The following is a 16,280-nucleotide window of genomic DNA, read 5'->3' on the forward strand; positions in this document are numbered from 1 at the left end:
TCTTGGAAAATCAATATTTAGAGCCTGCCTTCTCTGAAGATGTTGGCCTTTGTTCCTTGCTATTACGGCAATATAAACCCCATAGTGTGATATACTTCTAGGCTGAAAATTACCCCCCTGAACCTGATTGGGTCAAAGCAAAAAAAGCAATAAACCTTTCAGAGCAGTAATTCGGGTACTATTTCATGCTTCCTTGTAAATTTTGAAGTAATAACCTAGAAAGCATGATTTTACACAAGCCCACAATTAACTCAACCAGTAACCACACCTTCCTCCTGCAGCCATACGCCTACTTTCGGGCCGGGCTGGCGATGCCGGGTAGGAATTGTGCTGGAAATGCCTTTTATACCTCTCAGGCATTTGAATCGTGATCCATCCGAATCACCCCAGAAACAATACGAGCAAAATGGCATCTCTGATCAACAGAGAGGGACAGACCCGGCAGCTGCCGGACACAGGGACGGCTCCACCAAAGTAAAAAAGGCTCCACCAACTTCTCCATCTGAGAGCATGGTCCAGTGCTGCATCAGCCCGACAGCTATCGGCTCCATTCCCAACTGAGGAATCGCGTGGCAAGACAGCCCCATCGTCAGCTCCTTCGGTGATTTTTATTCACAGCTTTTAATGGAAAACCCCACAATTCCCTATGCCTGAGCCTTCATGCATTTTTCATTAACAATTATCCGCTATCCCAGAACTGCTTTTGATTTTTGCTAATCATCGATTGGATATTTTGTTCCCACACAGCTGGCATTTTCAAAACATAACAACCACCTCTGGAGAGGGCACAGCAGAAGGCTGATCTTTAATGCTAATGTGCCCAGAAACCATCAACACATCAGGTGATGAGAATTCACATCTGAGGGACCACGAGGGAAGAGGTATTTATTGGATGCAGCCTGTGAGCTTATTTTACTGTGCTGAAAGGCTGGAAGTTGCTTAGCAAGTGACTGTCTGATGTCGTACCAGGAGACACATCCAACCTGCAGCGAATGCAGTCCTGAAGCTGGTGTCCCATCTCAGTGACGATGGGCTTCTGAAGTCCCCTGACCTCGAGGATTTGCTCTCCTTGGGGTTGCAGTTACTACATACGAGAGACAGCGTGGGGTGATGTAGATGCCAAAGGGCCCTTCACAACTTTGTGAAGCAACAGTTTGATGGACAGATCTTCCCATCAGCTGTGGGTTTGTGCAAACATGCTACTGTCCGCAGGAGTTGTGCCTCAAGCGGAGGCTGTACTTGCAAAGCTTGCAGGAGCAGAGCGGCATCTCGAACGCACTGTGCTCTGCAGGTGTGGACCTCACTTCTAGCTGTGTTCGTTTACAAGAATGAAGTTGCTCATAACGATACATTTTGCAATCAATTAACACATGATATGATTTGGGATGATTTACTCTTTTTTTCTAAAAATCCCTTTGGGGGCATTCAGACCTTTATTGCTATATTAAGCAGAGTTTTAATCCAAATGAATTTTCTAGGAAACCATGTAATCTAATTAAAAAGCTCATAGTGCAGTTTAGTAGCTTCATTACTAGTAGTTTCGAGATCCATCTTTACACGGACAAATATTTTCCAAGTGCAATAGACTGATAAATCCAAGGCATAATCACAAACTGATTCTGCCTGGAACTAAGTGGGTTACAGCACTTAGTCATGCCCGTGAGAATGAAACAAAGGACAACTTGAAAAAGCTGAGAAAAAAACCCAGCCGTTGATCTGTTTCTTCCAATGCACGGAGCACCCAGCCCTGCTGTACCAGCGAGCGCATTTTTCAGACCGACAGCTTTAGAAACCACCAGAAATGGCCACTTGCCTGAAGTTAGGGGTCAGAGTAGAGCAAGACTAGTGCGAAAGAAGCCAAAAGTTCAACATTGTCAAATACGATGGCCTTAGGGCTCAGCTTTACAATCACGTTACTATAGCTTGAGAAGATGCCACGCGTCAGCTGAGCCCCAGTAACCGGCTGAGCTCCCCCAGCCTGTGCCAGATGCAATGTAATCTGATCATTGAGCTCACAGTGGAAAAGACTGACGCTAAATTGCATTAAATGATTGCCATAAGAAAACGATTACAGTGATGTTCACCAAGTCGCAGTTCACGTGCACGTGTAGTGCAGCTCCAGGCACAGGGCCCTGGTCAGGAGACATGACCATGACCAAAGACCCTGCTTTTACCTTCCCCAAACAGTGAAGGGGAATGATTTCACAGGCAAGACAAGATGCAGAGCCGGACTCAGTGTGAGTTTTGTCACGGATTTAATGACTGCTTTGGTCACTTCTGACTCCGCTTCCCGGTCAATAAAAGGGGATGCACTAATTTCCCTTCTCCCATTTCTGCTCTGTTCGTATCGTAAGGGCAGACATGCCTCAGAAACCCATGCAATGAACTAGAAGACCACGAGCCTGGATCGAGTGGCATCTGTCTGTGCACAGGCAAAGTTCCCTGATGCTCTAAAAACTTCCAGCTTGGAGAAAACCTCCACTGACTGAGAAGATTTTACTACAACTCACACCTTATCCTTCTTGCAACGCACATCCTTCCATCCTTCATATAACAAAGCTTTAAAAAAGCCTCAAACCTGAAAACAAAAAGCTGTATTATATAGAAACTTAGAAAAATAAACCCACTCTTCTCCCCTGAGGAACAAGCCATAGTGCCTGCACAGCACTTCCCAACAGTCTAAACTGAAGGTCCGGACCCTCCAGCGAGGTTGGGTAGTTGCATTCATGAGATGCATTTGTTAATATAGATAGCAGCTATATGACACCATAGAGTACAAATCTCTACCAATAATTTAGGTTTACAACACAGGTACTATTATTTTTCAGTATATTGTTCCATGCTATTTCCATAGAAACTATGTTGTCAACTTCTAATTTTCACACTAAGTGCATCCCACCATATCATTTCCTCAGTACAAACATCCCCATCCCCTCGCACGAAAATGCAGTTATTTAGTAGTCAAGAGAAAACGCTCTTCCCTGGTGAGATAAAAGGCTGAAGTTTAGTGAAAGTCAGCTTCCACGCAAATATTATTTCAAATGTACTTGCATTTACACACCCAGGCAGGCCAATGTTCACGGGTTAAAGCGTGGTTCCTCCACTGCAGAGTGAGTGTGGTCCCTGCCAACTCCAGGGACAACATTTGGTCCTTCCAGAAATACCCAGATGATGATCAGGACAAAAGAGAAACTTTTGCTGGGTTCCTGCATCATCAGTCAAAGTCTAACGCTGATGTCCTGGTACAATAAAGCACAAAGCGCTGAAATCTAAGCCTACAAAGTGCAGCTAGTAGGACTGGAGCTGTGTTTTAGTATATCAAAACCCAAGCTGAATCCACAGATCTGCTTCTGAACATTACCACCTTCACATTAGGTCTTTGCTAATGCAGAAAGCAAGCCAACATCTCTCCCACTCCCCTGTCCACTGGAGTCCAGATAGTTCAAAATAATGGCTTTTAATTCAGCCTCTCTCAAAAGCAGGGAGTATTGCATCAGTCCAAGGGATGCATGACAGCAACCCACCTCGCCTGCCGAAGCAGAGCCGGCTCTGAGGCGCTCCCTTTTCAAGGCGCTCAAGCAGCAGGGCTGCAGTCTCTCTGGATCACTCATGCCTGTCTCGGCCTCGAGCATATTAGCCGTTGCCCCGCACAACGAGGCTACAGCAGAAGCAGGGCTTGCACGGCTCACCAGGACATGCTGCAGACCCCACTGCTCTCTGCCAGCCTTCACCGAATGGTCCAAAATGAACTACTGCACACATCTGCCTCAAATCCGCTGTCTGTGCAAAAGCTGAAGCCTGTGTGAGCTAACTTGCTCTTTGCCCAAGAATTACACCTGCAGGGACAGCTATTTCTGGACCATCAGGTAGGTGATGTCTGTCCTCCATGCGTGGTAACTCCAGATTGACGCTGGGGAATGGCACAACCCAGCTGTGTGTCTCGCACTGCCCTCCACCCCGCGCTGCAGTGCCAGCGGCCAGTGCATGAGGACTTACCTGTTGTTATTCTTCAGCTTAATGTGGTCGCTGGTCTCCAGGATCTGCCCGTTCCTCAGCCAAGTGATCTGGGGCGGGGGTTCCCCTTGGGCCACGCACGTGAAGATGGCAGTAGTCCCCACAGGCCTGGAAATGGACTGGGGATGCTGCACAAACTCTGCGGGGGCTGCAAGGAGGAAGGAGAAGAAGCATGAGAAAAGTCACGATGATCCCGCTTTATCCTGGTACAAAGAGCAACCTCGTAGCCTGGGCTCCAACAAGCCTCATCTGCCTGGGAACATGGGATACTTGGCCCACCCACAGCATAGGCAGCAGATAACTATGGTTTGGATGGTGTGTCTGTAATCAATGCACTGCTGGAATTTGGTTGCCCATCCTGGCAGTCACGGCTTCATAGAAGGCACCTGAAGGTCAGCTCGGTACTCTATGGAGAGCAGAGGTGAGTCCTGCAGGGTTCAGGCAAACAGCATCAAGGTCTAAGTCCCCTCACCTCTCCCCAGTCTCCCACTGAAAGCAACCCCAATGCTGCAAAAGAATCCATATCTGACAAAGGTTATTTAAAAATGCATCCTGCCGGTTAGGGGAGCAGGCTGGAAGGTCAGCAGTCTCTGGTCGTTTGTACACACGTGAAACAGAAAGCGTGCATAACCCTTCATAGTGTGTGGCACCATGCAGGGCCATCACCCTGGCAGAAACAAGCCCTCTGCTACGGAGGCTCGCAAAAATCAGCACATATTGACAGTATGAAGAGCGGTGAGGAAGGAAGGCTGCAACTACATGCGGCAATTATAGTATTTGCGGTTGGGGAGATCTGCTGTTTCATCAATGGCAGAGCTAAAGCAATGTCCTGGCTTTGCCCAAAGGACCCGTAGGGCATTAGCAAACTGCTTGCAAATGGAAAGAAAGGTATGGATGTGCATACAGCAATCTGGCAGGTTGTTCTTTCCCCAGTAAATATCAGACTTGCTGCAGCCTCTCCTGGTAGCAATAGATTGGGGAGCCTTTTTTACCCCACATCTGCAGCCTGGGACTCTTGGGGTCCTGCCAAGCCTGGCAGAAGACTCCATCATCCCTGTAACTGCTGCTCACCCCGTAACCAAATGTTTTCACCTTTAACAATAACATTTTTAAACGGAAAGGGATTTCCCCCCTTCCAGCAGCTCAAAAGAGATTTAAAATCATTTATCAGAATAAAACAGCGTATCAGCCTACAGAAAGCAGGGCCTGAAAGACAGTGCCAAATTGGTGAGTTTATTCAAGAAGTTACGCTTCAAAGGGCAAAGTGATAAATAAACCCCATGTTGCTGCTGAAACCTAAAATCAGGTGGAACCGGCAGCAGCCGCAATGAAGACAAACAGACGAGAGGCATGGGCCCGTAATGAATTTACTGACCAGCGTCACATAATGGATGGCTGGTGTTAAATTTTCCCAACAAAAGCAAGATTATGCAGGGAGACATGCTCAGTGCCACTCGCTGGCGTTTTCCAAGCATGGGGTTGGTGGGCTTTGCCACCAGCAGAGATGAGGGGATGGGAGAAGAGAGCAAACTGGTCCAGCAAAATGTGTTGAGGGGTGGCCAGGCTGCCAGGGGGAGCAGCTATGCAAGAGCAGAGCCTTATGGCTCATGGCCAAAAAAACCCCTCAGGGTTTGCTGCGGGAGCACGGAGTGATAAAGCTCTTCCCCAGCCGCACGCATGCAAGGGAAGAGCATCGCTACTGCTGCAACAAGGCCAAACCGCAGCGAAAGGTGCTTGTGTGTAAGAGCGAAGTCATGCACGTTGTAAGTCCTGCAAGCAGAAAGACACAGAAATTCATTGAAGAGCCCGTCTACCTCAAAGGAGCCCCCTCTTTCATTTTTAATAATCAAAGGGAAGCGGAGCATGGCAGGTCTGACTTATGTTAGCAGTAGGGGGTGTCCGCCGGCAGAGTTTATTGTCAGGCCACTTCTGTCGGCGCTTGGGTCTACTAATGAACCTGATCTCAGCAACCTAATGGACACATATTTCCAGAACCTCCTGCTAAACTTCCCCACGTGCCAATCGATCCCTTGTCCTTTTATTTCCCTCCTACATCTTTTCCCCCCTAGACTTATAAATTAAAACAAAATTCAGGATGGGTTCAATAAAAGTTGGAAGCATGGATAAACAGGGGGAAAAACCCCTCTTCCCTGCAGTGAATGGTCCCTTTGTGGTGTACAGTGAGAGCATTACAGACTTGATTTTCAAGACTTCCTTAACCTCCCGCCCCCCGCTTTGTGCTGGCGCGGTTTTGCAGGAGCAATTATTTTGCAAGTGGCTGTGCAGCTCCCTGCTTTCATCTGGGCTCACAAGTTGCACCCGCAATACTCACAGGTGCAAACCCACGATGCCAAGGAAGGGCACAGCCATCTTCCAGCTCCTTGCTGCAGCTTCATTAAAGATCCTGCTGCTTGGCTCTTTGCCTCTGCCTCCTCCCCGCTTCACCAAATCTCAAACCCGCCGTTTGTTCCAGCAGAAACAAAGTTTAAATATGGAAAGAAGCATCCAGCGTAACCCTTCTGGAATCGCCGGCTCTCCTTATCCTCCCTTATTAGCCCGTGTCAAGAGGGAGTAATTGGAGCGGTGTCGCGTGTGACTCGGGGGTAACGAACGTGCAGCTGCGGCCCCTGGCTCAGCGCCAGCGATGCTATTCAGGTCTGCGGCCCCTCGGGTTCCTCGGGTCCCTGCTCCCTTCCGCTGTCCCTCCTCTTCGCTGTCTCGCTAAACACAATCAGATCAAAACCCCAGCCCCTGTTTAACTTGCTTAAACTCTCCGGGGAGCAGGCAGCCACTCCTTTGAACGCTCCAACCTCCGCTGTGCTGAGCTGTCCCTGCTTGGTGGAATCTCTCGTTGAAAGACATGGGATGCCCTTCTGCTGTTCCTGCTCCTCCTGGCTTTCTCCAGGCATTGCTCTGTCCCGTTCAAGTCTCACCCTACTCCTGGTGCAGAAGGAGCGGCAGCGTGGAGCTGTAGCAGCAAAAGGGCCCAGGCCACAGCAGAAACCCATGGAGTTAAAAGGCTCCTTGTCCCCATCACCAGCTTCTGACAGCATCAGAGAAAGGACATGGTCCGGGTGCCACCAGGGTCTTAACACGGAGACAGACATTGCTGCAAGGAGATGCCCCTCTGCTACCCCAGACCAGGGTGCACCCGACCCGGTGTTGGTACCAGCGTCCCCAGGCAGGGTGCCTTGAGGCGGGTGCCGGTGCATGGTGTCGGGGCGAATGGCTCCTTTCCTGGGCAGAAGAACATCTGCTCTCCTCCTCCCAGGTCCTCTCCCTGCCCTTTCAAACGATTTTGACAGGAACCAAGAGTTTGCCACCTCTGGCCCTGGGTTAGTGGGAAAGGAGCAGAAGCAAAGCCCTGCCTTCAGCCAAGCCCTGCCTTCAGCCAAGCCCTCCACCCCCCTCGTCATTCATAATTAATAGAGCATCTTGTCAGCGCTCATCTCGCCCTGCACGGAGGCGCAGCAGCCTGAACGCCTCTCCCCCTTCCACACTACATGCCAAAAGGCCACTGCAGGCAGCGAGAAGCAGCGCTTCTCAGCCCTCCATGAAGATCTTAACAAAGATATTGATGAAGACCACTGTTAAGAGCGAAGGATTCAAACCTGGCAAGGAGGAGCGGGCAGGATCCAGCCCTTCTGTCCCCAGAAGTATGAAGAAACCAGAGAGTTGATTATTCAGGACTTAATGGGAGGGAGGGAATCATGCAGTTTTAATGAATATTTAAAGGCATGACATTGGTATAAAAAAGCAATAATGCTTAATACCACCCCCAGAATCGTTAACGAAGTGCTTCAATAGCTTTTACTGTGCTCAACAAACTGTGATAGCATGAAGATGCACTGTAACAGCGGGTTGTAACAGAAGACCCGGACGGGCTCCCTCTCTTTAGGGACATCTCATCTCAAGAGTGACCAGCCACCAGTGTGTTCCCCAAGATAACAGGGAGCTTCGCTGCCCTTGCTGTGAGTTTGTGGCGTGGTGCTTATTGCAGCACCTGACAGCTCGCCGAGAAGGACTGTCCTAAGGATCAGGGAGCACTGACAGCCGATGCACCGGTGCCAGACGAATCCTTGCCCCTTGCATCTCAGTATGAAGCTGTCATTAATTCTCAAGTAGCCAGAGTGGCAGGATGAGGGAGGGAGGCTGGGGTTAGGAGAAGGAAGAATAACGTGGAACAACAAAACCTGATAAATTAGGCTACTGGAACCTACAATAAGGGTATAAAGGAGAAGACAGGTCAACAGGGAAGTCAGGCAAGCACAGCATCAGATGACAGGAGATTTAAGACAAAGAACTGCTGCCCACTTGGCTTCTCTCTATTGACTACAGAGGATGCCCAGATGCTTATGTAAGTAACTTAAATAGTTAAGTTGTAGAGCTGGTGGGATTGCTAGGGCCGAAAGGCCACGTGGAACCCATGACCATGTCCCCTGAGAAACAGGCAGAGACCACTCAAGGAGGCTGTACATCAGCCCTCAGTGGGCATCATGAACTTCTTGTCCTGGCAAGTTGCAGGCTGGAGCTCCACAGCAGTGGGACGTGTTCCCACGTCACCTACCATTGTGCTCCTGGGAGGACGCTCCGGAGCGCTCAGGCACCCCATCTCACTCCAGCATCCCGACAGACGAGATCTGAGTGCCCACCTGTCCCTGCGTAGTGGCTCTTCTTGAGAAGGAAAACATGGGCAGGAAGGGGACTGCTCCATGGGGCACATTGACCCATGCAGCACATACTGAAGCTGGTTTTGCAGCATTAATTTAGGGCTAAACTCAAGGACAAACCAAGTACCACAGAGCCGGGCCTAAAACACAGCAACTGCAATACATCTGCTGATGAATTCAACCCCACAGCCAAGGCTTGCAATGCCAGCGAGCAAGAACGATGGAAGAAACGTCAGGAAATGCAGCAGTGGCCGGATCTGCTGGACCAAGGAGCGCTGCCCGGTTCTGCTGGCAGAAAGCAAGGCGAACAAGGCAGTCATTGTCAGCAGAGCCTTCAAAAACATGTCCTTAAGATGGGCACTCATTTATGAGATGGGATCTCATTTTTCTGCATAGCTTTCAGGAGGAAATGAAGCATGGAGTGGAGAACACTGGTGACCATCTGGCCATTCACAGCCCATCAGTTTGTTATGACACCAAACACATAATAAAGCACAAAAGATTGCACAGGAGGTAGAGAGAAAGCGCTTTGATATATTTTTTTTTCCTTGCCACCGAAGCCTGCTCTTCCCTTGCACCACACGCACGCACACCCTCCGTTTCAGCCGGCGATGCATTCGTCCCTTCGACAACTCCCCCCGTGAGACTTTCATTCGCAGCTCGGCACAAAGCAATATTCAAATGGCTGTGCTGGGATCTGAAGGGAAAATGGAAACTTTCTTGTGTGAGAACCTTACAAAAGAGATCAAAGGAGCCTAAATGGCCAGGGGAGGGCAGGAAGGGAGGGAGCGGGGGATTGACGCCTTCTCCTCTGAAGGGAGGAGGAATTCCCAGGAAGATAATAAGACGGCGTTAGATGATCTGAAGGAGAGCCTGCAACGCGAAAGGACATTACTGCTGGAGCAGAGCACAGCCCTGCAACCAGGACACCTCTGCCCACGCAGCTGCTGTGATGGGGACAAGGACCAACGCTGGCAGCAGGAGGGTGGACGTGGTCTCAGTCCTAGCCTCCCGCTAACCCCTTGCCTTACAACAGGAAGCATTGCCCTTTCTCCCCCAGTTTCCCACCTATAAAACGTGCCTCTTTCAAAAGATGCAGGGCAAGTTAATTTGTGCTTCCAGGCACTTCAAGGGCCCCTGCATAAAGGCAGCAAGTACCTGGCCTGGCATGCTTTGAGGACGCTGTATTGTCATAGCCTTGTGCTAACTTCCTCTCCAACCAGGCTTTTGATAGCCCGCTCTTTGCTTTTATTCTCTTTATGGATGTAATTTGCATTGCTGACATCTTGACAAAGATAAAACCCACAGTCTCCCATGTCAGTCATTATCGGTGTTTTCTTCCCAGACAAACCTGAACAGCAATCATTTGTACCTCTCAGCTGGAAAATTCAGGCAAAATGAGATTCAGAGGAAGGAAAAGCTGCTACCAGAGGGAGGGTGCGCAAACCTGGGATGAGTCCAGCTGCCTGGCCAGAGTCTGCCATTAGCTTCCCTGGGGAACAACAGCTCCCCAAAAAACATGAAGCATTTTAGGGATGGGCAACAGAGGTTGGGGTCCTGGACACGGCAGCTCATGTCTAAGGGCTACACCAAGGACGCAGTGGCCACGCTTCTCCATACCACTGCCAACTTCTCTGCTAATGCTGAACGCAGGAGCATCCCCCTTCCACAACGAGGCTGGGCTCCGATGGCCCTGTGATTACCATTTTAGGGACAAATTCTCATCTTGGTTTCCCAGGTGAAAGTCCACAGTAAATCTACCCCAGAGGAACTCCAGCACTAGACCAGCTGCTCAGGAGCTGATGTTCAAATCTCCAAAGAGACTGAAAACTGCTGATCTGTAGCCATGAGAAGTTGTGCTACCTTTCCCCCTCTCATCCAATTGCTAACAGAAGCAGTCAACAGTATTCAATAGCTGTATTTTTATGACTTCATAGATTTTCCAAGTACTTTCTTTTGGCTCTGCCTGCTTCCCTCCTGTACATCAGCTTTGTGTTTGGGTTTAGTAGACCTCTGCTACATGCACCATGTGTAGAGCTGTCCTGCAGCAGCTCTAAAGGGTTTGTATTAATACAGCATGGTTGTTCTTACTGCCTGGGTTGGTGTTTCTCAATAAGGGGACTTATAGGTGTGCCCACCACCAGCCAGCTGGGAGGCCCCCTCGTTGCATTGTTCACCCAGAAATCCAACAGCAAAAGGAACGGCGAGTTTTCACCTCCTGCTCGCTCTGATCAGCACCTGGGACTCAGGAGATATGAGCAGCCCTGTATAAGCACCCTTTCTCCATTGCTCCTCGCTGCTGCCAAGGCAAAGGGGAAAGGGATGCCAGCACCCAGGGACCACGGCTGCTGCACAAGCGGTGCAGTGCCGGATCACCGCCAGCGACACCCGGGACCTGTCAGGTGAGCATCAGGGCTGGAGCAGGGCACTTTCCCCATCACCAGCATGAAAGGTTCAATTAGCTCGCTCCGGCAGGAGGTGTATAATTTTAGATTCAGGATATCATCAGTCAATAGTTAATGAGTGAACTGATGAGAGTGCGAGATGCTTTAAGTGGACTAGCTTGAAGAGGAGGTGAGTGCCTGTAATCAGGGGTGGATTACTGCCATTCAGAGCACGCTGCCAGCTGGGTTTGCCTTCTGAAATACTTGCCTGGCTCCCCTCACCATGGAAACTGGTCGCACGGAGCATGTAGAGGGGATTTGTTCGGTTTCTTGAGTGCTGATCTCTACTCTGGCCTGAATCACCCTTTACAAGTGGCATTTCAGGACAGTTGCTGCGGGGAAGGGGAGCAACCTGCATCTCCTGGGCATCTCCCCCAAAGGGTGCTTTACTCATGTCGTGGCAAGGGGCTCAGATACAAGTGTTGAGCTAAAGAAAACAGCTCACTAACTTTTTGGAAATGGTTTTAGACTTACTGGTGCCATGTCAGTTGGACAGCAATACTCTGTGAGTGATATCCACTCCTGGATGTCACTGCAGGAACAATATCTATCATGCAGAGGGGTCCAATATAAGAACAGTGCCTGTGTCCCCATATCACTAAGGACCATGCAGGGGTAAGAGATTAATTTGGCTCATTAATTCAGCCCAGGCTTTCTGCTGAGATGTATAAGTATGATTGATAACAAGTAACCACCGATGTCTGTTAAGCCAAATAAATGCCTGTGATGGGGTGGGAAACCACTGCAACCCATGCAGGTGAAGCCTCAGTTGAATGATACCTGGTTGACTCTCATCTGCGAGGGACACAGAGACATACCCCCACCTGGAAAACCACGTGTCTGGAAAAGAAGTCCTTTGTCTGATACCATCAGAGAAGCAAAATCAGCATCTGTCCAACCCAACCCATCACAGCGGCCGGGCGACACGTAGAGCCTGTGCAGAGGGCACAGCGAAGTGGGCATCACCGCTCCCCAAGCCCCAGCTTTGCTCACCTTGTACAACAAGCCTGCCCTGCGCGGTCCTTCGCACCCGAGTGCCGGGTTTGTTTGCTGCGCACACGTAGATGCCAGAATGCTGCACGGTGAGGTCCGAGATCATGAGATTTCCTGTCCCCAGCACCTGGATCCCCTCCACGCCAATCGGACGGCCATCTGAAAGAAGAGGAAAAGTGTAAGAGTCACATGCTGGACCTTTGAGTGAGGTTCTCCAGGGCACAGTCCTCAGTGAGGTCCAATTTAAGTACTTATGGAGGGTGCCATGCTCTGTTACTGGGATTTGCCAAGTAAAGTCAGTGCGTTTTAGCTGATGCTCTTAGCAGAATTGCCTTCTGGAGAAAACCAGGATCCTCAGGTGTTTGCCCAAAACCACACTTTGTGCTGCTTGGAAAACCAAGGTACCATCACAGGAAATGTGAAAGCTTTCAGCCACATGTTCAGATCAAGATGAAGTGTCCAGAACGCTTTTCAACAGAATGGTTAAACCAAGCTAAATCATATCAGCTTCTTACATTAGACTGACCAGGGATCCAACCAGCTCAACAGCCTGCTCCAGAGATGCTCTGGGAAGGAGACGACCAGCCAACCTACAGCAGTACTTCCCTGATGCACTCTCCCAGCCTCCAGCAATTTATGACTTGGGGATTTCCTGAGCCAGAAGTTATGCCTTTTTGCCTGCTAACCCTTGATGGATTTTTGTGGCTGTGGAAACTATGCAAACACTGGATTTTCAATTCCTTAGTTCCTGAACACAAAATAGCTCAGGGCCAAGGAGCCAAACTCTGAGCTGGTGGTTAGATCTGCTCAGCTGCTCTGGCTTGGAAGGGCAACTGGAAAGGGCTGCCTCCATCCGGAGTGCTGGGTCTGAGGCAGGCTGGCAGGAGAGCACTGACGTTTCCAAAAAACCATGCCTGGGCTCCAGCACAAGGTCTTCAAAATTGAAGCACTTACTTAACGTGAAATAGTTCAGTATCAGGGAATTCACCTTTTTCCAACAAAGCCTATTTTCACTGGAAAATTCCCAGCCAGGTCTAATTACAATGTGTTTCATTAGTATCAGGTTATTGCTTTTTATTGTTTCATTGGTTTGTGTTTTAAGACACTGTCTGACAAAGGCAGCTCTAAATCAGTCCTAGCATGTGTCAGGGTGTCTGAGCAGAGGGGCGAGGCAGGGGAGCAGTTTTACTGGAGGAGCAGTTAAAGGGAGCACACTTTCATCAGACGGGAAATGGGAATCCACTCCCTCTCTCGCCTTTGCTCATGGAGGAGGTTAAAGAACCTACAGAAATGAGAGAAGCAAGAGCCAGCCCTGGTGATCTCCCCACCTGACCATCCCATGAGTCCTTCATACATGTGTGTTCTGGAACAGCAGAAGAGCCCGTGTCTTGTGCTTCGAAGTTGTGGCTAGTAAAAGGAAAAATTAATCTGAAAAATTCCTCCTGGAAGCTATATTGGTCTGTGCCGTAATCTTGCTAAGGAAATGGAAGAAGCCAAATAAAACCAGACCTGCTCTGTAGGAAGCAATGGATCATGGGGAAAGATCTGAGATGCCCTAGCTGGTTTCCACTCCTGTGGGCCACCTCCTGAGAGATCTAGGTAATGACTGTTCAACCCGCTTTAAAATTTATCATCATCCAGTGGGCAGAACAGCTTCCAGGGACATTTAGCACTGAAGGACTCAGGCTGGTTACCAATATTCATGGCACACAACCGCTTCAGTGGCTGCATCTGGTGTAATCCAGCAATGGGAAACCTTCATGGAAAACACAGAGGGAAACACAAGTTGCCACAGGGCCGCTCCAGTCACCCCGAGACACCCCATTATCCCCAAGGATTTCCTTCATAGCCTCTGCTGTACAACAACATGGCCCCTGACCGAGAGCTGGCTCATGCCTGGCCTCGGGCAGGCTTCATGCTTCAACACAGACAGGCATGCAGGGCTAGTTAAAAGTTATCTTGCAATCATATGCTTTAGATGTAGTAGCATGCTTTGCATAATAAAGAATATTATGAGGATTTGGGCCATTCACAACCAACAGGTTCTCACAACCAATAGGTTGGGAAAAGGTGAAGGCACTCAAGAAGAGGGACAAATTAATCATCAACCCAGAAATGCCACTTTGCAACCTGCTGCCCAGCAAGCGCTTGGATCCCCAGAGAAAGGCACGTGATGGGACGGAGAGCAAGTGTCGCTGGCAGCATTAGTGAAAGCAGCGCACGTTCATCAGCTCGCAAGCCTGGACCGTACGAGTGAGGGATCCCATTTCAGATTAACGGCAGCATCCTGCTAGGAAACACCGGCAAAACATGGACTGAAAGCTACAAAGCACTTCACAAACGTATCTGCTGCCATGTTCTTTATATATTGTTTTTCAGGAAATTTTTAAACTTAGAGGTTTCCTTGCTTCATTAGGCAGGCAATGCCAGACCACTTCATTATTTGCATTGCAAAGAAAAATGCTCAGGTCTTTTAGAGAGAGAAAAACAATGTCATTAAATGATTAAATGATCACATAGCTGGCCAAGCCACTGCAGCAGTAAATGGCTCAGTCATAAAAAGGACAGTAAAACATGACCTGTCCCACATTTAATGAGCAATAAGAAGGAACCATTCCTTTCAAACATCATTTGAACTGAAGTGTAAAGAGGTCTGAATTAAATTAAAATTGAACTTGATTTCATCTTTTAAATTAGACCTTTTGGAAGTCCATATTTACAATAGGCGTAAAAATCAAATCTCTCTCTCGAGGGAGGGGCGGGACCAGTGGAAGATGCGAAGTGGCCATACCTGCATGCTTCATCACATCATTGCCTTAAGAAATACCACAGAAATGTGACTTGAATGTCAGTAGTTTTACTGTATTATTTATAACGTGCTACATAATTTAAGCATGCAAAGACCCAGCCTGCAGCAGGTACTCCACACAGTCCAAATACCAGCATCGATACGTCCTCAGTTGCCTCTCTAGTTCCAACTATTAATTAGAGGTGTGGTGGTCTGAAAAAACGTCTCCTGTCAACCAAGCGTCTTTCATTTCCCTGAAGAACAAAGCTCTCCAGGCTCAGAAACCTCGGGGGATCTGCCATTTGATTCAGAGAGTGTGGCCACCTCTCACAGCCAGCAAAGATCACCATGCCAGATCATCCCATATGCCTCTTACTCAACTCCTCCCTTTCAAAGAGCACTGAAAAGGGCTTCTAGAGAAATATCTCTGCTTTCTCAGCCTGCTCCATCCTTCTTACTCTACTGTGCCTCACTCAACCTGAGCCATCCTGTGATCCGTTAGAAGCCCTTCAGCTAATATCAAGTCCAACTCAGTAACACTGACAACACATATAAATAATACAGAGTATTTACACAAGAAATCCCTTGCATCCAGAAAGCTCAGCACTTCACAGAAGTGCTGTGCAGAGGGACTGATATATCACACCTGCTTTGCAAGGGTTGCTATCTATGTTAACCCTGTTTCACTTACACAGAGACCTGAAGAGCGGCTTGGATTAAGGCATCCAAACACTGAAACCCCACCTTCCTGGCATCGTTTGCCATCACCAAGTCATCTCTCCATGGAGGAGATCCGAAAGACTGCCAAAGCTAGCACTGCTGCTCAGTTCCCAAAGCTCTCAGGACCCATGAAGGCTTGAAACTGCTGCTCATCTACCATGTCCTTCTACTTCTTCTTATGAAGTAAAAAGCAGAAAATTTGAGGGCTCAAAACAAGCCAGACTGGGTAGAAATGTCTGATAGATTCTCTCTGTCAATCCCTGATTGACAAGGGCTGGAGGAGAAGGTTCAGCTGGTTGTGAAGAGCAGCCAGGCAACTGATTAATAAAGGAGACTGTTCTCCAAATGGGAGATGCTCCCAGAGTATGCCCTGGCTATGGACCAGTAGAGGCTTCCAGGTTCCACACTGGGGTGAGGTCTGGATGAAAGATGCCTGCGGTTTGGGAGCCGCATCATTTATTTTTCCAAGGTGTATGTGATGCTTTCTGGAGTCCATTCTCCGCCTGCTAACCGAGTGATTGGCACACCGGCACCAATTACGGAGACCCGTTAAAACGTGCCAGGCGATATGAATATGCAACAACACGAACGCCTTTCTTTTATAAGTAGCAAGTAGAAAGAAAGTAACAACTTTCTAATGTTGATCATTTA

General features: G+C 48.9%; 1 protein-coding gene across 1 annotated transcript in view; it reads right to left on the reverse strand.

Moving 5' to 3' along the window:
• IGDCC3 (immunoglobulin superfamily DCC subclass member 3) overlaps positions 1 to 16,280 on the reverse strand; it is a 106,140-nt gene that overhangs the window by 15,655 nt on the left and 74,205 nt on the right. Inside the window, exons 6-7 of the mRNA XM_075504214.1 lie at positions 12,122 to 12,280; positions 3,997 to 4,162 (exon numbers count right to left, since the gene is read on the reverse strand). Coding sequence (XP_075360329.1) covers positions 3,997 to 4,162; positions 12,122 to 12,280 — 325 coding nt within the window. The remainder of the gene's footprint in view (positions 1 to 3,996; positions 4,163 to 12,121; positions 12,281 to 16,280) is intronic.

The sequence above is a fragment of the Mycteria americana genome, chromosome 6, assembly GCF_035582795.1.
Source record: "Mycteria americana isolate JAX WOST 10 ecotype Jacksonville Zoo and Gardens chromosome 6, USCA_MyAme_1.0, whole genome shotgun sequence".
NCBI lineage: Eukaryota > Metazoa > Chordata > Aves > Ciconiiformes > Ciconiidae > Mycteria > Mycteria americana.